This window comes from Periophthalmus magnuspinnatus, chromosome 14 (genome assembly GCF_009829125.3).
Source record: "Periophthalmus magnuspinnatus isolate fPerMag1 chromosome 14, fPerMag1.2.pri, whole genome shotgun sequence".
Lineage (NCBI taxonomy): Eukaryota > Metazoa > Chordata > Actinopteri > Gobiiformes > Gobiidae > Periophthalmus > Periophthalmus magnuspinnatus.
Window position 1 is genome coordinate 26778963 of NC_047139.1, and position 22561 is coordinate 26801523.

General features: G+C 39.6%; 1 protein-coding gene across 14 annotated transcripts in view; it reads left to right on the plus strand.

Annotated features, from left to right (window-relative positions):
- msi2b (musashi RNA-binding protein 2b) overlaps nucleotides 1-22561 on the plus strand; it is a 261906-nt gene that overhangs the window by 191433 nt on the left and 47912 nt on the right. For all 14 annotated transcript variants that reach the window (XM_055226874.1, XM_055226875.1, XM_055226876.1 and 11 more), the window contains exons 9-10: nucleotides 11992-12106; nucleotides 18428-18502. In XM_055226874.1, coding sequence (XP_055082849.1) covers nucleotides 11992-12106; nucleotides 18428-18502 — 190 coding nt within the window. The remainder of the gene's footprint in view (nucleotides 1-11991; nucleotides 12107-18427; nucleotides 18503-22561) is intronic.

A 22561-nucleotide genomic window follows, 5' to 3' on the forward strand; every position in this document is an offset into this window, starting at 1 on the left:
GCTCCAGGGTGTGAACCATTTTATAATTTACTGCAGCCGTCTTGCAGTTCAGAAGATTTTTGGTGTAAAATTCATTTCTGCAGTCTGTTCAGAATGGGGCGTGATTGTGGTGATTGCGGTGAACAGAAATCACAAGTTCCATATGGGTTTTCGAGCATGATAACCCAGTAAGCTTGAAAATATGCGGCACTTACACAATTGTTAAACATTTCCTCCATTGTGTGTTTTTATATTACATAGAACACTTTGAAAGATATATTTTTTGTTCCCTCTCTAGTGTACAGCGCTTTCATAGCCAGGCTCAATATTGTGGAAATAGTTTTGACAAGGAAAAGTTGTGATTTGCTGCTGCCGTCTGTCCCTTCTGAAGTGCTATGCTGTCACTACACACACTTGTCAGAGAATGCAGCAAGTGTTTCCTAAGTGTACCTCTAGTTAAGTTATTGTTAGAGGAAAATAATACTTCAAATCCATGTAACCAATCAGAAACAGGAAGTCGAATGACAAGCAGCAGTCTATTGTCAAAACCTTGGACACAGGAAAGTTTTCTCTAGAGGATTTGTCGCTGTTTGTTCAAGATCTACTTTTGATTTCCTTGTGGAGACAAGTGTGTCCTTTAGATCTTCTCGAAAGGACTGAAGAAAGAAACAAGAACATAGAGTGACTTAAGAGCCTTTTTCAAAGACGCTTCAGCTGCTACCAGCACCATATAAAGTACCAGCAGAAAGAACTAGTTATATGCACCAGACCACCAATGTAAAAAAAACTCCCTTGTTCCTTATGAAGTACTATACAGAAATAGACCTCATCCATCCTGCCCTGCCAGTGTTATCTAAGATGGTTTCTGAATAATTGATGCAGACAGAAATTCCACCCCACTCGGGAGGTTGCTGGACGGATAGAGATTGGCCCACCTTGTCTGGTCCTCTTTTGAGACAAAGACCGAAGCTGAGGGTGGCCCGAATGTGACTGCACTGGACCTGGGAGTCACTGGGTTGATCACTCTATGTTGAAGGGTGTGTCCAGACTTATTCTCAAGAGCGCGCAGCTATCCTTCATGTATTATTAAAACTATGGGGTGATGCTTAGCAAGAATCAGTGCTACGAGCTGCATGGACTATGATTCACCTCTGTGGCCTACTTTTGTTAACGCTCCACCCTTTTTTGGGGGATTTTTTATTGAACTGTCCTCACTGTGAGAAGGCTTGCATCTCCACAAACCTGACTGTTAAGATATTACTCAGAGCTTGGCTCCTCCTGCTTGTCTCCATGTAAATGTTGTTCCTTTGGCTATACTATTCCACGGTATGGCATAAAAGTCACTTAACTTTATGGAGAATCATGCAAGTGGCGTGCCCACTTCAGGAAGTTTCACAGTGTTACTTTACAGAAATACATTAACCTGGTGGAAACTCTGTAAAGTTACAAAGGCACTGAGCAAATGGCCTTTCATTGGTTGTTTTCTGCCTTTGTTCTTTTTGGATGTAATTGCAAGCTGTAATAGTTGCATTTGCAGAAATGTCAGATCAGGCCAACGCTCCGTGTGAATTGGTAGTTTCCAAATTGTGCAATTTTATAAAGATTTTGTAAAAACTAAAGAACAGAATGACCAATCAAAAGATATTATATATTTTATTTCTAATTGATACATGCCACAGTATGGCATTACATGTATTTATTTAGCATTTATTCAGTAAGCGGTATCTTTATCGCAAAAAAATAAAATAAAAAATCCCTTGAAAAACATGCATTCTTATTGTGAAGGAGGTTGCCTATAACTTGGCCTGATGGCTTCACCGTCTTGTCTCCATGGTGATAGATTAGTTTAATACCATGTGGTACATTCCTGGAAACCAATCATACCTCCAAGTAGAGGCAGGTTGCTGACCCTCCACCATTAATGTAAAGTACACCATTATTAAAACTGCTGCTCATTCAGCCCTCCTTTTGGTCATCTGCATATGAAATCTTGTTCATGTCCACTGGTGAACCATTAAATAACCTATGGCAAGTTCATATGGTGAAACTATAACTATGCAAAATGCTAATTAAGAAAGTTGTGTTTAGATTATTTTTTCTCTTTTCAAATGGCTGCCCCTCAAGTGAAGTTAGTAAAACAATGACGATTATGATCAGACTCAGTGCTCCTCCCCCACGCCCGGCTCTGGCCTAATGCATGCGTATCTAATTCATAATAATACCTATCAAGTATGGGCTCTGATGAGCAGCTAGTGTGCCATTACAGACAACTCACAGTGTTTTACCCAGACGCTTCCAGGTAATGTGCTTTAATATGTCCTCTTTAATATTCATCAGTGGAAAAAGATCACAACAGGAATTGAAGGCTTCTTATAGTTGCCAGTTTCTCACCAAGACTTCTGTCGCTATCAACCAATTACTGCATCTGTTTTTTTGTGTTTGTTTTTTTTTTACACAACAAGCCCTTTAACCATAGAGCTTTTTGTGTGAAATTACTGTATATAGATGGTTGTTTACTGTCTAGGTTGATTCAGGTGGAGGTTGTATTAGAATATAGTGCTGGCAGATCTGTGTCTTCATAAACAACACCTTGTGTGTCTTTCAATTGCACAGAGGCAATAGAGCTGTAAAGGAGAGCGATTGCAGGTAGTAAAGACAAAATATTACATATGGATGTTATTCATGGGTTTCAACATCTTGTTTTAAGGCAACATTTTGAGGACATTTCACCTTTTTCAGAAGATGTAATATCGTGTTTTAAATTGTTAATTGCTACAGCAACAGTGCATAGCATGTGTATGTTCTAATTTCAAGCACTGGAGGAACTGAATGGATAATAAAAAGTTCACATAGACTACCTCAACTCCAAACTGAATAGTTGTAGAAAAAGTACTAGGTCAAAAATAATGATCAATTGCTTGTTATTGTGATAATAGTAGTTGAAGCAAGACAATGTTATTCTGTCAGGTGTTAAGACCCACCTCTGCAAGGGTCAGAGAGGTAACAAAAAACAGATGGAAAAATTGTAAAATAAAGTAGTAATGTAAAAGGTAAATGTAACAAAATGAGCTAAAATACATACAGAATTAGGTTAAAACAAAAATGATTTTTAAAAAAAACAGACACATAACCCAAAGTGACTGACACACAAGAGACACAAACAATGGCATATTGGCCACAAAGGCCAGCAGTCCTGAGCAGGTGTGGAGAATCTCCTTACATAGGGGAGGTGTCTGGAACAAGATTGGCCAGGCTTGATGCACCAATCAGGGGCCAGTAAGCAGCAACCAACCAGGGGTAGGTGGAAAACAGCCAGGATTACAACAGGAAAGAGGACAGGATTCAGCCACACACAAAACATAAGACAGATACAGGGGAAAGAGCCTGGGGGCTGTAATCTCAACGCTTTTGCAAAATTTTCTTTTGTAGTGGTAGTTGAAGCAGTAGTGTATTTTCTTGTTAAAGTGCAAAGTACTTGTAGTAGTTATTGTACTCTGCAACAGATGGTCAAAGCCTGTTTTTGTATGAGAAAGGAGTCTTTCTACTGGATATACATAAAATAAATAGTTGAAAATCATGAAATAAAATGTAATTGAATTTGAACTTAACCACATCGTGCTGTTTTAAAGAAACATTGAATTCCACATTGGGTCTTGGGTCAGTGTTCTGAGAGGGACAGGTTTTTCACCGGTCACCTGCCTGCGAGGAGGATGACCTGCTCGGTCCCACATGCAGTGCAGCTTTACAAGTTTGTGCACTGTAAGTAATTGGATATTTACCCTCCATTGAAGACGAAGAGCTTGAGGGATGAAGGGGGCTGAAAATTACCTGACTCTCTGCACTCCAGGACATCCCATGAAAGCTTGGTTATGTTTAGATGCTCAGACGGACTGGGGGTTTGAAGAAAACCATTTGACACCAACTTGATGATCATGGCACCTCTCTGAATAGGCCAGAGTGCACATTATGATTTTAGGAGAGTAACATGGCCATAGAACCTACACAACAGGGGGCGCCACTTCTTTAAATGGCCTCATATGTTTGTTTTCCCATACAACCCAATGTCATTCATATCCGGGGAGAGCAGGGCATCATCATCATATGAGATTGCTGGCCGTTAAAGGCACTTTACTTTATGGTAATATCCACGCAGAAGGGACCACAACATGATTTTATTACCTTAACCTGGATGGGGTCTCAATTTATGCACTCTTTTTATTGATGACCAATAAGCCCATCTGAGTATCAAGAAAACCTTTGAGAATAATGTTTGCCATCTGTACGCTGGAACATAATACATATGTCAAATGAATGGAAAATGTCATTGTCAAGTCAAATGCATAAAACCAAGATTAACATGAACAACGTTTTGCGCAGTATACATATATACATATGTGTATATATGCATGCATATATATATATATATATATATATATATATATATATATATATATACTTTTTTTATACATATATAAAAAAATGTACTTGAACTTGAGAGAAAGAAAATTGAATTTGAATACATTATTTTGCTTAAAGGTGTACTATGTATCTGTATCTATCTGGTGCAGGGTTCGCAGTATGGCATTAATCATATTAATCAGTTACGGCTGTGCATTTTTTATAATGAGTGGGGTCACCTGTCACCATACATATTACATATTACACCTTTATGGTATTTTTTGATACCAACTTGAATTTCACAAAGAATATAACATCTTATGGATCATACAGTATAAAGTCAAACTGTCATCTCAACATCAAACTTGTTTCTAAGCCTCTGTTTTTGGCACAAACACCAGATGGCAAACACAGCATCAGTGATTAACCTGGGTCAGGGGCTGGTATATAATTAGATGGCCCCAAGTGGACAGCCCAGTCAGGGTGAGGAGGTCTTTGGATCCCACCTCTGGAGCTGCAGTCATTTTAAGTCTCTGCTGCTTTGATCTGGCTCTTTCGCTCAAAGTCCTCTTTTCACACAGGGAGGTTCGAAAGCTCCCCACAGAATGTAAGAAGGTTGTTAGCCTTATAATTTATCTCAAAATCTCATCTCAAATGGACCGATCGATTGGACAACACATGCAGTACATCTCAATAAGGATGTCCTGGTTAAGTAAGAACAGAAAAGTGGAGTTGCTAAAAAAAATCAATGGGAGTTTTTGGTGCATTCAAGTATCAGCGAGTTGGGTCCTAACATCAAGTGTAACAAAATATGTTAACAAAAGCAAGATTTGAAGGAAAGAAGTCAATAAGCCTGCTTTTATTACTAAGCTGTTACATAATACAATTTCCGATTAACAAAATGTCAAATCATGATCTATGTATTTTGTTGTGTAATGCTAAATAAAAAGCATCATGTCTTCTTTAAGATGAAGATTATGAGAATCCATCTACATATTTTTTTTTTCCATTGCGAGATAGGACTAATATTTAAGATGTGTGCAAAACAAGTACATGTTTCCCAAAGATCTCAGTAGTACACCTCGATTTTTATTCAGGTTGCTGCCAATACCACGATTTAACAGTGGCTGAGCGGATCCATAGTCATTGGAAAGACATTTGCTGAAAATGACACTCAGGTCCCCCTCATTGTCTCTGTGGCCTTGTGGATCAAACGTGAGCACCATGTACTGTGATTACATTTGTGACTGGAGCCAAGGTGCCCCTGCGTCTGATTAACAGGACAGGGGTTCAGCTGGGGTTATTAGCTCTTCACCGAGGCCCAGGTGTTGCTTTCTGCTCCTGTCAAGCTAACTGACGCTGAGGCTTTCACGTGATGTCTTCTTCTGGATGTGTGGTTGTGCGCCTTGGCCCTGCCCAATCAGCCCTTTGGTGAGGCTGCGCGGGGGATTCTCTGAAGGGCCTGGGATACTCTGGAGCTTTGGTGGAGGGGGGGGGCTGGCCTGGCTCCTGCTCTGATTTACAGCTTTCTCTGAGCCGGGTGATGTTGACACCGTGCCAATTTGGCCCAAGCGTGCTGTTGTTGGCTTATGGTTGTTTGATGCCAAATCTCTTGTTAATAATCAGAGCTCATATCAGCCGGACTCCCAGATCCACTCTCCCTTGATGATGCTTTGAGGACTGTTTCAGCATAATTAAAATGTATCGGGTGCTACAGGATCATTGTTGATGTTGAGGCCAATACACTGATTTGCTTTAACATTTTCAAAATATATGGTTTTGTATGAACCACTGATACGTATCAACAACTTATCAACACAGTGCTCTTGTCTCAGCAAAAAGCTTGTGTAAGGGTTCAAATTCAAGTTTTAATTCAAGGTGACATGTTAATTTGTGAGAATTTCATCCAGATTACCATGTAAACTAATGAACCCCAATGCATGTTTAGAAATCTGCGATTAAGTAGCTATTAAAGAGATGTATCTATCTAAGGCCTATTGTTGCTTAGTGTAGAAAATTCAGAATATAGATATAGATTCATGTTTGAAATGATGAAAAATATATATTAAAGAGAATTATACACCAAACATTTTATATATATATACATTTAACATTAATATAAATACTTTGTGTTTTGTTGTCTATTTAGTTTAAGTTTACAAAGATACTGTAATTATTCATAAACTCCTGTGTTAATGTAACCACAAGATGTCTGCACGCTCACATTTCTGCATATTAGTTTGACTTATGAGCTCTTCCGTTCCTTAAATAACCAACTTGTTAAACTAGTGCAAAAGCTTTTTCCCTCAAATGAATAAGCTGCCCCACCACGGCTGACATTGTGCATTGAGAGCTCTGACATTTCCAAACTATTCAGTCTATGTGTTTTGACTGTTGAGCTGGGAGTGGGAGCCTGAGTAAATGAATCACACCGTTTCCTTTCTTCACTCTGCCAGTTTGTTGATTGAATCCATTCACTAGTGGAGCTAATAGTAGCGCTACATCTCCTCCTCCACTCTCTCTCACGCACACACACACAAGCAGACTGGGCTCATCCCTGAAGGACAGTCATTCCCGGTCCACCCCGCTCACACCTCCCCGCTCCACCCACAAGGTTAATATGTACCGGAGATGTATTGAAAAGGTCATAACTGGGGAACACTCCACTCTGTTTCACGTGGGCAAAACAAAGCCTCTTGTTTGTCCGAGGCTTCATCACTGCGTTGTTCTACAGCACACATGATCATTGGGTGCATGTCGGCAATTTATGTGAAACTTGTAAGGCTGCACTCCTAGTTGTATGAGCCTCTAAATTATACTCACTACATTTATTCTATTATTTTGCTTGTAATTGAAAACTAAAAATGATAAGACAATAAAAACGAAAACAATAAAAAAATAAGTGCTTGCTTTTAATGAATTCCTGTATCTATCCATCATTTTTGTAGAGAAAAATAAACTCATTTTGAAGTGTGGAAAACTGTTATTTAGTGATTTTAGTTGGGTGTGGAGAAAGTTCCATAATAATCTTTTTCCTTATTAAAGCCCAATTTTTTCTGGTGGAGGGTCCATCACATGCTTGTCTCCATGAAGACATGCTTACTGGAATGTTTCACTGTATTGCTTCAAATTATGTATTCAAATGCCAATATTTTTATTGCCAAAATACCAATAAACATGTTTTCGTACTGTGAGTGAGTGTCAGAATGTCTGGGGGATCAAAGATTCAGACTCTGGGAAAAAAGTTGAACAGTTTATTTACAAACATGGAAATGTAAATGTAGATTGACGAAGCAGACAGTTGAGAGCAGACGTATTCGAGCCTGTTGTAGGTAGCAGGGTCAGAGGCTGAGGTGTTCGTACCAGTCGTGGAGAGCTGGGTCAGAGGCGGAGGTGCATGGTTGTTCCAAGGAGAGGGATCACGGGGGATACACATACGATCTGCCGATGTGTGTCAGATCCTCGGTCCCTTTGTACTCCACAGGTGCAGGCTTGATTGCTCATGGACTGCAGGTGTGTAGTGGGTGGTGCCAAAGTCTCCACCCAGCTCCCGGCAGAGACACAAAAGTGAGGGGGAAAGACAGCACAGAAACACAGGGGCAGACTGGGATCTTGACAGTGAGGTTGCCTCTCCCCAAATCTGATCTTTAACTTGGCCTACTGGTGTCACCTGCCTGTCTCGTGAAGGTAGATAAGTTTAATGCCATACTGTGGAACATTATAGGGAAAGCAATTACATATCCATGGAGACATGCAGGTGGCAGACTTTCCACCAGAAAGGTTACACCTTTAAAGAAACAATGGAGCGTCAAGTTGTCCAAGGGCCTATTCTATGTGCTGATTTGGGTCTTTCAACAGTTAAAATTCCACAGCGACTAGGGGCTTTCCTCTGGAGAAGCCATATCTTTGCTCAGATCACTTTGAAAACCTTTTGGAATGGATGAGAAGGGAATATTGCAGATTGGACAACCTCAGATTATGGATAGTCAATGTGAAGAGTCTTAACTTTCTAGAAATATTATTTAGATGGCCTACTGTTCAAGTAAAGTAAAAAAAAAGTAAAAAGCAAGAACTATCGCATATTTTGGCTTTTATAGGTCCTGTTTTATTTTGTTGTTTTTTTTGTGTGTGTGTATTTTAATTAACAGTGAAAATGGTTACTATAAAACACATAAAATAGCATTACATCATAGACTTCATTGTTCACTACACATTTCAATATAAATTTGCAGTTGCAAAAACCAATTGCCCTCCACAAAATTGTGCACTTAAACCAACTCAGATCATTACAATGTTTAATAGTATTTGCATCACATATTTATATCAGAAGAGTGACTGACACATCCACAGACAGTAAAAATACAAGCACATTAAATCAGTGTTAACCAGCTCGCCCCTGGTATCCTCCGGCTACAGCAAATGTCAACATCTGCTCTACCTTCACACACAGTTTCTGGGTCTTTTCCTTTGGGACGCCTGAATTACTTTACACTGCAGGTTGCTTGGACAAGATCCAGAACCACCCCTTTGGTGCACTTGTATGTTAGACTGGAGCCACATCTTTATTGCTCTTATCATTCACACTGACTATTACACAGTCTGAGTTGTCAAAGGGAACATGCTACTTACATAGAGATGTCTCCTTCAAGCTGACATCACACGAGTAGTTCAGCCTTAGAAAAAGATTGGTAGTTTGCCTAGCATTTGTTTTTTTATTTTTATTTTTACCTTGCATTCTCCATGACTGAGAGCTCAAAACAAACCGAGGATAAACTATCCATTGCAATAAATCTGTGAAGTGGACTTTCTGATGTAAATTGGATAGTGATTGTTTGATAAAATAAAACAACATTGTTGAAGTAGCTCATTATAAAAGGTTCACATTTTGTGGACATTTATGCACAAGCTGATTTGGATTTTGGCAGACAAGGCTGGTCAGGTTAATAGGAGTGCTCCCTTACAAAACAAAGCACAATTGTCCCAGCACATTTTAATTTCTACTGTCTAAATGGTAGATTAAGAGACTTTGCAGAGCAGGGTTGCTCTGCAGATGGCGTACAATGAAAGACAATACCTCACAGTAAAAATGCTCAGGTTTAGTCATGGGACAATCCAAATCTGTGCATTCAGTAGCATCTACCTCAGCAGAAGTCCATTGTCAGATTAAGAATAGTCTTGGTTCATAATGATTTTGCTGTCATTTCACTTTTTAGACCAAAGATAAACTCCCATCCTCTCACTCTCCATCGTCACACACCATAGATAGGCCATGACTTCACTTCTGATTCCAAGATTGAATCCTCCTGTGGATGTCACAGATTTGCATGTTAGCACATGTAGCATGTCTCAACACCTGACACTTCTCAGACCCTCTCGGACATGTCAGAGTGCTGTGGACAGAGGCAGTGGTGGTTGTTTTGTTAGGAGGCTGTTTGTTTTCTAGACATAGACTCTGGCGGACTGTGGAGGAGGAGACTGTGGCAGAGACTGTGGAAGAGATGTGCCTGTGTCATGTAATAGTGGCAGAAGCCCCCCCTAACGGAGCCATTTGTCCCACCCAGTGCGTACCTCCATGCCGGCGGTCATTCCCTGATGATAAGAGTCTGTGCTCTCCTCAGCACAATGTCAAAGCGTGCCAGGCAGCGCAGAGGGCAGAGGAGCTGTGACAGCTACAAAGTGGTTGAGGGGACTGTGTACTTTAGTTGGTCTGCTCCAAATGAAAGGGCTGCTAACAGCAACAAATCACAGCTCTGCAACGCAGCAACTTTCCTCTGTGATAGAAACCGTTTTCATTAGGGCTTCCTTTTACATTACTATCTGTCTGCTGGATACACGCAGCTTGTTATTCTATTCATTTAGCCACAGCCATGCAAAGTTCTTATTTCAACTTGCCAAGGTTCAATAGCAGGTTGTGTCAGGTGGTGTGCATGTGCAGGAGTGTGCATGAGTTGGTGTGTGAATAGTAATGCGCACCGATGGCCTGTCAGTGTTGCGAGCCTATTTGTATGGATGCCGGGCTGTAGCCTGGTTGAGGTGTATACACAGCACTGGCATAGCACTAGGCTGTCTTGTGCAGCGGGCCAGGATGACATGTGAATCGCAGCAGCCGAGAAAGCCCCGCTTAAGTGGAGGCAGTAGGGAGAGGCAGGCAAGAGCCAGGAGGCAAACAGACAAACAGATGGACAGGCTGATGCCAAGCAGGCAGTGGAGCAAATAGATTGTGCAGCATGGTGAACAGACTCAGCCTACCAAAGAACAACCAACAGCACAAGAGCAGGCCACCCTCGTCGTGAGCCCGTCCTCCTTTATAATTCATTGTGATGGGATAGATAGTAAATAGGACTCTCATCTTCCTCCTTCCTCCTCATCTGCCCCTGTCACATCCCTCATTTGATATGTGTTATGTAGGAGGAGGAGATGTCAGTCTTGCAGGATGGGAAATGAACAAAGCGCTATGTGTGAGAAGTGAAGTGAGAGGAGGGAACGCCGCCGAGAGATGAGTGCTGCAGGTGGAATTGGACTGTGAGGCACTGGGGACTGGAGCCCAGCAGACGCTCAGACACAATTCACAAAATAACACCCAGCTATAGCCATAAAAACAACTTGCTCAGTTTTAAAACACAACTTAAATCTCAAAATGCCAAAACAAAGGCTAGAAATAGACATCTTTCATCTGGGGATGTAGTGCATATTGGTTTTATATTGGTCTGATAATGTCTAAACTCTGAGATGATAGCATCTTTTCACTGCACAAACCCTCTATAAAAGTAATGCAAAATTTTAACAATTGAGGCCATTATAAAGTTTAAACCTAACTGTGCCTGAGCAGTAAGGTCTATGGTTAGAGTACTCATCCAACAATACAGAGTTTATATTCCCACAGCCTCAATTAAGTCACACTACCACAGGGCAGCTGTGGCTGGACGTAGCTTACCATCAAGTGGAGTGAATGAATAATGATTGCAGTGTAGTGTTTTGAGGCTTTGACAAGTCTGTGAAGTAGATTGCATGTGTAAGGCATAATTATTATTATTAATGGGTGTGAGATTATGATATTATCCTATATTGCATCGAATAGTAGTTTGTTGATGGATTATAAAAAAATATATCTCATTCAGATCCCAATTCCACATGCTTTATGACTGTACTACTGTTACTATATTTGATGCCCTTTGGTAATAATTAGGCTTATGATCACAGGTATTATCTCTGCGATGTTGCTGTTATACAAATGGGGCCTTTTGTAAAGCGCCTGGACACACTGGCTCGCTGTGGGGCTCTGGGTGTAGAACAAAGCGTCTCCTACCTTGATGCCTGCAGAACTGTTGGAAAGTATTTAGCTTGGATTTCCCTGAGGCCCACAGTATGCGCTCACTGGAGCAATAACCTTTGCTTTAATGCCGAAGGAGCATGATTGTTAGTTTCCCGTTGAGGCCTGGCTCTAAAATATGAGCTGTTCCCATTGTCTCGGGCTTGTTTTTCTCTATGGAGAGCATGCAGCGCAGTGGAACACAAGATGCCTTAAAGAACTAAGACAGGCCCGTCAGAGCTGTCTGCCTGCGTGCCTACAGAGACTAATGCTCTATCTGTGTGTATGTGTGTCTGTCTCCATAGGTAGAATGTAAGAAGGCCCAGCCCAAGGAGGTGATGTTCCCACCGGGCACGCGAGGGAGAGCCCGGGGTCTGCCCTACACCATGGATGCCTTCATGCTGGGAATGGGCATGCTGAGTGAGTACCCAGAGACACACACTAAAATAAACCAGCTTTTGCCTCAGATACAAGGCACTTTCAAGGCATTTGGCTGATACCAATTATATGAAACTATTTGAAGTTGAATAAAACAGAAAACTGTTTTCTGTACACTTTTTGCATACATAAAAGCATGTATAGTTTTACTGAGCAATGTATAGTATAGACAGCTTATGGAATTGTTGCATTACAGAACTCTGCGCTCTGTGCTATCCCTTTAATTATTTTACTGTCAATCATTACATTGCTGTGTATGCAAACACTTGTTTACATATAGTTATGTTAATGGTAGGCCAATTCAAAGGTTTACACAACCAGAGATATGAGAGACAAGCTCAAAATAAGCATGACTCATGTAAAACACTTGTCACACTTCAAATAGCTGTTTATTTCAGAGCAATTCGCAAACATTACTCAAGGAACGGGTAAATAGTCCTTTATTTCTCTGAGATAGAAAATCATTTTCAGGAACCAGGGGAGGGGAAATGGCAGTCAAAATGATATTCTTATTATAGGCCATAGTGATTTAAGGATTTGGTTTAGTAAGAATCAAAAAAGGAAGAGGAGGAGATATAGATAATGGACTTTTGTTGCTGTTATTATTTTCTGAATTTTAGTTTTCTTAACTCATGCTGTGCAAATGATCCACGCTTAACTTTTTACCTATAATTCAAGTTCTGACTCATTTTTAAAAGGAATTCTTTTTAACATCAAAGCCACGGATCTTTTCAACCATCGGGTAAATGCAATTCTCAACTGTTACACATCAGGTGTTTGCGGGCAGTGTGTCAGACTGGTGTGTCATGCAGTCATCATCCATTTCTACCTGTTACAAAATGAACTTATCCAAACAGAGCTCTCGATAGCCCCATTCGCTGGGCACTGCCCCTAATTAGGCGGCGTGAAGGTGTGCCACTGGTGGCCACTGCCGTCTATTTCTGGTGAAGTGTGGTGCCGGGCCGCCCCTGGGCATATAGGAGCAGACCAGCACATTAGCAGGCTAAATGAAGAGGAAAATTGGTGTAATGTCATATTAAGGATTCATCACTGTGCCCCCCTTAATGGGTAATGAAGGGGACACACATGTCAGTGAGAGATCTCATCTACAGGGACCTCAGCTGCTGCCCACCGCTCCTCATTACCATCCAGCCCCCGCCCCAAGCCCTTTTATTTAACACTATTGCACTTTCCTCCTGCCGCATTCTGTCTCTCTGTTCATGCGATCTGTCTGTCTGCACCTGTCTCTCCACCACCTTTCATTCATTGGTGTCATTTGTATGTGCGACCCCCTCAAACGAATTTGCCCTCACTTAAAAGATTTATCAGTCGCTTCAAATGCAAAGGGAATGATGATAAAAGGCCCTTTTTACGTGTGAATAAGCTCCCCTCCTCCTTCCTTTGGTGGCAGGTGCAGCTTGGCCTGTCTCAGGTAATGGTACAAAGGCTTTGAAAATCGGGGGAGCGGACGAATTACGTATCTGTTGCATGTTTTACATTTTGTTTCTGTAAATGGACAAAAAACAAGACAACAATTGAGCTCCCAAATGGTTTGTTTAAGACTTAGAATAATAACTTCACAGTATTGCCCACAAAAGTCAGAATCCTTTGTTGTTAGCGGCCACAGGTGGAGTGTAGGAGGGCTGTTACTCAGACAATGGACAGTTAGGGCTATAGAGATACCTTGAGAATGTGCAGTCTCATTTGATCTCGGAAGCTAAGCAAGTGAGACCGTTGGGAATATCAAGCGCTGTAGTGGAATATCAATAGGGTGAATTCTTTCACTGTGTCCCTGGGCAAGACACTTCACCCACCTTGCCTCCAGTGTTACTGAATACTGGTGTATGAATAAGAGTGTACTTGTGAGAGTGAATGCAGCACAACAGATAGCACTGAATTCACAACCCATTTCTAACAGGCAGGAGTTCTAACTCTCACGCTAGAATTCACATTTTGTAATGCATAGCTTGCAAAAAATAAATTTGTTCACATTTAGTCTGTCTTTTGGGTTTTTCCGTACTTAATTTCTGAATCTACATAACATCAGAAGTTAATAGTCTACTTGACCTTTCCATTGTTTGTAATCAAAGTGTTGCAAAGCCCTTTCGAATGCCTCTGTCAGCTAGATGTGAGTGTGCCACATCTCATCTGTTGGCTGTATTTAACAAGCACAGTGAACTTTTCGCCCCCTAATGCGTGTGTGGAGAGGCGCGCTCTCTTCCCCTCCGCTGGGACACGGCAGCACGGAGGCAGTGATGTGCTCATGTGAGAATATTAACCGCCAACTTGTTTGGAGACGCTCTTATCTAAATGAAATTGGAACAAGGACAGCGAAACATTCCTTTATATAATTTGCATTTGGAAAAAAACAGGGACCCCAGGCTCATTATTTAAGAAAGTGTAAGCTTCTTTTGTGCCAAATCTCATTAAAGCCATCCTTAGCCCCTTTGTTTACCACTTCTAATCGGGGCATTTATCTTTATTGTGTTGTGCTCGATGTATGTTTGCTGAAATTAATACACATTTGAGCTGCACGAGGTATGGCTGCAGCAGATGGATAATTGATTTTAAAGTGAATCAGAACTGTTGAGCCATAAAATAGGTACATTAGCATGCATATTAATAAGGCAATGGGAGCAGCACAAGGCCGTCACCAGGCCATACACAATAACAGGCTTATTTACAAGCAAGTTTGAAGAGCCTGGATCTGAATCATTCCCTTGTTCTTTTTTAACTCTTTATAAATGTGTTCGCGTATTTACACTACTAAGATAGCAGAAGCTTAGTAAATACAACTTACTTATCTGAGTATGTCTCAATCTGCTCTTAACACTCTCCAAGTCCTCCCCTCAGACACTCACATCTGGCTGTGAATCCTTCATTCAGCATGTGAGGTGCATGTTAATGCATGTATCAGCGCAAGGAAATAGCTTTGAAATAAGAAGTATAAAGCTCTATACTCTATATAAGCCAACCCTTTCAGCTGGGCATTATTGTGTTTGACTGTAAGACAGTACCAAACACATCATATCCAATATTTGGTGGTCTGTAATAGCTTTTCATTGTATGGGATAACAGTTCTTTTCAGGGCAAACAAACAGTAAGGGCTTTTGTGAAAGCTATCCATCTGTGGCTTCCTGGTGATGACTTCTCATCAGTGGCTGATGAAGATTTTATTTTTCGCTGTAGCCTCCATCCTACCCCATCCAGACCAGGTTACGCTCTCGTCGCTCAGCTCAGCCTCTCAGACGCACATTTCTTTTTGTCTGCGCGGGAGAGGCGAGAGGGTCTGAGAGAGGCATTTTCCCATTGGGTCAGGAATAAATTGAACTTTTTCATGGACAGCAAACACTGATTAGATATTTATGACCAAGGTCAACCTTTCTGATTCCAGCTGGCACAGGCTCTGAGGCATACAGAGTAGAGCATGCACACACATGCTACGTTCATCCACCATGCACACAACACAATACAATACAAGTTTCTGCATTGAAATGTGCTCCGGAAAACAATGGAAAACAGCTGCTACTCATACACATAGCTTCAGATTATGTATGTGATTGCAAGAAATATATCTATCTATCTATCTATCTATCTATCTATCTATATATATATATATATATATATATATATAATATTATATTTCTTGCAATATATTTCTTCTTATATTTCTTGCAATATATATTATATCATATTATATATTTCACAAAATTATGTAACTTTTTTTATAAAATATTATATGTCTACTTTCTGTGCATTAGTGCATTAGTTAATCATCTTATTTCTAACCAAGGCAACAAGAAGAAATTGCGTTCATTGTTTCTATTTTAACATATCTATGTAATTTGATCTGAGTTGGCATATTTTAGATTTAATAACTCATGGCTCTTATTTTTAAGATTTTTTTTAAACCACTGGAATAATTTTTGAGACAGTATTTTACGATCCAAATATCTATTAATGTGGTAGTTTATTTAGACATTTAACTTTATTTGTTGGTTTCACCCTATTTACATGGTTCCTAGATCTGTTCCTTTGACACCAGGTCGTAGCAGGTGTTGTAATTTATAGTTCACATTCTGGAGTGTTCCTGTCTGGAGGCTGAGGGCTCTCTTTGATTTTGAGGGCCACTTTTTGTTTTGTAGCTTACCACCATGAAAAAAAATAGTTACCTCCAAATATGTAATAGCTCAAATAAGACTACAATAGGGCTGAACAGTCTGGGAAAAATATCTAATTGGGATTTTTCAGACAAGCATTGCGATTGCAATTAGATTTGTTGTTTAGGTCTTAATAATAGGATTGTGTTCAAAATTCACATTTTAAACTTGTCTAGAAGAATTGACAAAAACACTGAAATATGAACTGATAAACTAAGACTCACATTTCAGAACTTGTTTGTAAACATCTAAACTACATTAACTATTGTTTTTTATGAAGAATAAACCTGGATAATTTAGCTGTTTGTTGAGGAAACTTCAAAAACTCAAACCTTTACATCCATTAACATTGCAGTTTTAATTTGATTGTGATTTATATTACAGCTCTATACAAGTAAAGAAGGGCACATGTATGTGGCAATAATGGGGTTAATTGTGTTTGGTTAATATCTACACTGTCACAGTTGTTCTTTCAGATTTCAGCACTGAAGGCTCTCGCTGGCCACACGCTCACACCCTAGATCCCAATATGTCGCCCACAGCTGCTGGGGCCTGAAAAGTGTCCAGCTAATTAACTGCTGGGTCTGCGCTTGTAATAAGAATCATGACAGCAGATGAACAATGCATCTGCTGCTCTTAAATTTCTCTAATGACACCAGTTTCTCTGTATGCCTTCAGCTCACATGGGACAGTGTCAGCTTTATACAAGCAAGTTTAGGTCTGCAAATCCTAAAACAGATTACACTTGGGTAGAGTAGCCAAAATGGTACTCAAGTTGAGCAACGTTATGAATACTACTCAAGTAGATGTACAAAGCCATGGCTCAAGAAAATACTCAAAAAAGAGAATATATGGGTTAACAACTTCTTAAGTAAGAGTGAATGAGTAACTCACTGGACATCACATCTTATTTATATTTTGGAGCTCATGTAATTGGAAGGACAAAACATTAAATAAGTCATATCTGTTTTCTAAAAACAGGCCACACATATATGAAAACCTAAATTATATCTGAAGGAGTGGCACAAGAGCATCAACATAAAGGTTGTGTCACATGTTGACTCATAGTGGGAAGTGTAACCTAAACCTTTAGTATGTAAATGTACTGAGTACAACCCACCTCTGCAGGCTATAGTTGGTTGGCTGAGTTGTAATTAACTTTTTCTAATTTCACCTTAACAAAATAATTTATCTTATTGTAAAATGTTTCAACTACAATATCAGATGTATAATTTTGTAGAAACTTTTACAGACATTACATTTGATGCTTGTTTCTCACTGAACTTGTAGCTGTAAGCACCAAACAGGAAGCTGACTCAGAACTCTTTGTATATTTAGTAGTCAGATGAGAATTCAAAGCTGCAATGTGCCAGACAAAACTCTGTCACTCCTGCTATATCTGTAGTGAATAAAGTACCAAATCTTTTACATAACACTTCTTCTTTCAATATTTAAAGCATTTCAATAAAATAGTTATTTATTCATTTAAGTAGCTGAAGAATTTCACAGAACAGTGTTCCTGTGCATAACTGTTCATTTGAGATGATATTTTCTTATTGTACATTTGCTCCTATGTGTCGATCTGCAAAAGAACAAGACATAAACAGACTCCAGCGTCACTATGCGGCGCCTGCCATAAAGTGTTATTATAGTGGGCTATAAAAACGTCCGACAACTTATGGCCGACTGAATTAAAATGAGTTACATCTAGACAACCAAGATGCAGGAGCTGTGCCTTTTTCTTTGATTTTACTTGACCGTTTAGCTTTCTATTGTATTATTTTCCTAATTAAGAATCTACTTTTGTATGTAATACATTTAATGATATCGTTTAGCAGTTGAGCCTTCACTGTTAAGCCTAATGTAATGTATACTATAATTAATCATACATCTAAATAATAAGAAAAAAATATATGAAGTTTTTTTTTTGTTTTTTGGGGTTTTTTTTAAACAAAACGCTATATCCAACTTAAATACTTAAACTATGTTTCTCCCATACAGTTCACATTGTTATAGTTAACATATGACTTGTTACAACAAATTAATCAGCTTATATTTTTCTAATAGACTGTAGGATTGCTGAATGTTGTGAAATTGTGTAATTATGGATCTCGTGTTTATATTACTTTACTCTTATTTGCAGGTTATCCCAATATTGTGGCAACATACGGCCGTGGATACACTGGATTCACACCCAGCTACAGTTACCAGTTTCCTGGTAAGTGTCACTTTAAATTCATCAGGACTAATTCTTGCTCCAACTTTCCCACATATAAACACACGTCAATCACCCCATAATCTGCTGCAGACTTGTACATATGCAGCGCTTAAGATGTTTTGAAAATAACTTTACTTCATCCACACTAAAACCACCATGACCAAACAGCTGAAATGAGGCAACTTCTCGACTCTCTGCTCCATGTATGCAAATTCAAGTGTGAAGAAACAGCATCTTGTGTATATTTTATCTCATCCCGCTAATGGAAAATGAATGAAGTCATTTTGTTCATAAAAAGTGTTGATTGCAAGAGCAGCCCACTTTAATGAGAGGCGTGCAGAGCGGCTGGACCTGAGCAGCTGTACCTACACGGGCGTCCCTGCAATTTCATGCTTTATTTAAGGACTTTCCACGTACTTTGTTTGCTGTGCCAGACATCATTCCCGAGCGCTGATAAGATGGAATGGGAAATGTATGACAGCGCCTCAGATGTGGGTAATATCTTTGTGAAATAGATTCAGGAATGGTAAGATGCCACGTCCAGCTGTGACCACCCACCGATCAAAAATATGATCCATTTCTTCTTGACCACAGAGATGTTTGTTAGCACAAGGAGCCAGCATCTGCCTGTCACTCTGCTGAATATACACACAGTATGGGCATTATGCTGTATGCTTCGTTTTCATGTGCTGGTTAAAGCAAAACAAATGTTCAAAAACAAAAGCTGCAAATAAGCAGTACAAAGAAACGTGTTCACATTAATCAAGCCTTGACGTCTGCACAAACTTTAGTAACTGAGAGCGATGAGGCTGAATTTAAAGAGAATGTTTAATGTTTCATTTATTCATGTATGTCTTTCTCCAGCAACTATAGGTCTTAGGCAGGAGGCACCTGAGGCCAGGGACTGTTAGTTAACACTGAGCCACGATTCTCTCACATACATTTTCACAGTGCAGTTTATATTCATGATCCCATTTAAGACAAACATGACTGTGGACACTGAACGACGAGTCAGACAACAAGAGAATTAAGCAATCTTTTTTTGTTTTTTATGCTAATCATGCTCCATTATTGGGTTATTGTGGCTCAGGTAGAGTTGGTGTTAGCAGAGGGTTTACTGTTTGATCTCAGGTGCAATCAGTGCATACTGTAGTTTTAGCTGTAGTTGTGTCTTTGGGCAAGACATTTATCTTGTTTGTGTGAATGTGATGTGATGTACACCAGTAGTAGTGGATGGAGAGGCAGTTGGCACAGATTAGAAGCCAGTCAGTCAGCCCCAGGGCAGTTGCAGGTACGAAAGAGGCGTACCACCATCAAGTGTGGGGAGTGAATGAATAAGGTTGAGAAGCTGATTCTGTGTGTAACGTGTAATCAAGATTATTATTATTTTATGCCTTAAATATGTATTTCTTCCATCTAAAACAAACATTAGTTAGCGCATGTATTTTAAATGTTTACTCTTAGGACAGATTAGTGGGTATCACCTTCCCCCAGGCCAAATGTATGATCTTGTCCGTGTTCAACTCAATTTAAAGACTTTGATAAAGCCGTGTGATTAAAGCTGCCTCCTCTGGGCTCGCTCAGCTTTTGACAGGGTAATTGGAATTTTTAATGTATGAATCAAATTCCTTGTCCAAATTAAATAACCCTGGGCCAAATATTGACTACAGTCCTCCCTTTACCAAGATGTGTAAAGCATTCCCAATTCCAGATCAAAGACAGTATGCAACTCTCACATAAATAAGAGAGCACTGCACTGAGCCGGCTGGATACAAGAGTTATAAATTGCGGGCAGCACTTCAAGGCTTTTTTACACACAGCGAGCCTCAGGAGTCCAATGTTAGCCGAGTAAAACAGCTTAGGCAATTGTTCAATTGTCAAGATAAAACAGTGATAAAACATTGATCAGTGATGAAACAGTGAATTAAGTCTGAAAACTCAATAAGCCCCGCAGAGAGGCAAAGTAAACTAATGCTGACATGGTGTAACTGAGAGAAGTGAGATATACTCCGGCCCAGCCAAAAGGGATAAGCTCAGCTTTTACTGTTACTGGTTAGAAAGCAGCCATCAGCCAAAGAGGTGTAAAACTCTAACTGACAGGCCGACTTCATGGTTCCTGTAGCTCCACCATTGATTAACACCCAAATCGATCACATGCAATATGTTTCCACGTCTGTTTGTGTGACATTAGTTGCGTACAAAATGAAGCCATCATAGGCGAGACATCATGACTATTTAATGCACTTTGAGGCGAGCTGTATTACTGATGTAAATGAGATCGTTGCTCAAAATGAATGGGGCTGTGTGTCAGAGTGTCTCCCAGAATGACAAACTCAGAAACACACAGAGATATGTGATTGTGCTTATGAGACTTTATGCCCAGTATTAAATATATTGCAATGGGTACAGGGTAATTCTTTCATTAAACAGAAACTGGTTAATGTAGTGTCACTTTCTAGTTTTAATGTAATTGGATGGAGGAAATATTTTCTCATTGTACCATGTCAATAGATATAAGTTACTAATTAAATTATATGAATTTACGAAACTACACACAACTAATGGCATAGTATAGCCCTCACTGTTTGCTGTTAATCACAAAAATTCACAAAGCCTCCATTAACATCTCAGTATTTTTTTCCCCCAGAAGTCCCTGCACACAAGGCAGCTCTATATTGGTGTACTATTCCCTGTATATTTCACTGTATATTCCTTTTACAAATGAAGCCATTATGAGCCCAAATCTCCAGTTGTTCACAAGTGCATAGAACTAATCTCCTCTTGTGTGGGAATCTAATTTAATCTTATGAGTATTTGTGCAGTTTCCAGTCTAATAAAGACAAATGCAAATGCTGTTAAAACTGTGCTATAAAGTGCTTGACAAACAAATGTTTGTCTTTGCTCAGTATTGGCTCTTTACACTATACTGTTTCCCTGTGTTTTTAGCATCAGGCACGAGGAGCATGTTGATTAGAATTTCAAACGCCATAGTGCACAGTGCATGTGTAGTGACAATCAGGGAGACAGCGATGTTTAGCAGATGCAGGCTTGTTGCGGAGGTGGAACAAATACAAAGAAGCATGCTACAAAAATGACTCCTTTTCCCTTGTTTTAGGTTAATCAAAAGCAGTTTCTCTTTGCAAAAATTTAAACAACTTGATTGGTTCTTTTTTTTTTAATGAGAAAGGACTGTGAGCAATAGTTTGTTGCAGTTGTCTGTGTCTCACATTACTCCTATAGACTGAACTAACAGGACTTGATGACCCTCTGTGAACACAGTGCACAATAATGCATATGCATACAAATGTAAGCGCTGATATGGACCTCATGTGCTTTGTCTTGTTGCTTTTGTCAGTGACAGGTCTCTTCTTTCAGATTGAGACCTTTGGCCAGTCTAAAAGTGCTTCTTCTTTCTCAGCACAGCAGAGAATATGTGGCCCAGTTTTCTGATTTGCAAATTGACTTTGCATTAAACAGCTGTGGTTCATAAAATCTTGTCAATTTGCCCACATCCAGTAGTAATACAATTTGTCTTCTTGTTATCAAATGAATATGAATGTCAGGTTTCAAATAACACACACACAACAGTCACATTTCCATGTTGGGTTTTGTTAGTGCTGTTTTTCCGTGGAGTTGTGTGGAGAGAAATATTGGGACTTGAACAACATGTGGACATATTTAGCTGTAGAATTTACAACTTAACATGATTTCTGTTTTCATTTCTGTAATCTCCACACTTCATTGCCAGTGCAAGAGCTTTTGTTTGTCAAGTTCCAGTGAAAACAACATAAGCATTGTGTTGTATACAGTAGCATTCAGAGATTAGCACTCAGTTGATCTGGATGCTAATAAGGGTTTGTTATTACTAGATCTGGCAGAATAAACAGATTGAAGATATTAGGAATAAAAATGTAAATAGAATCAATGAGTTGACAAAAGCATGATCAATGTAGTTGATAAGGATGTTAATCTCAGCCACTGTTTCATATGATGCTGTATAATAATCATAAGTGTCTTAATCCTTCAAATACACCAAAGTGGTAAACAGAACCGACAGGG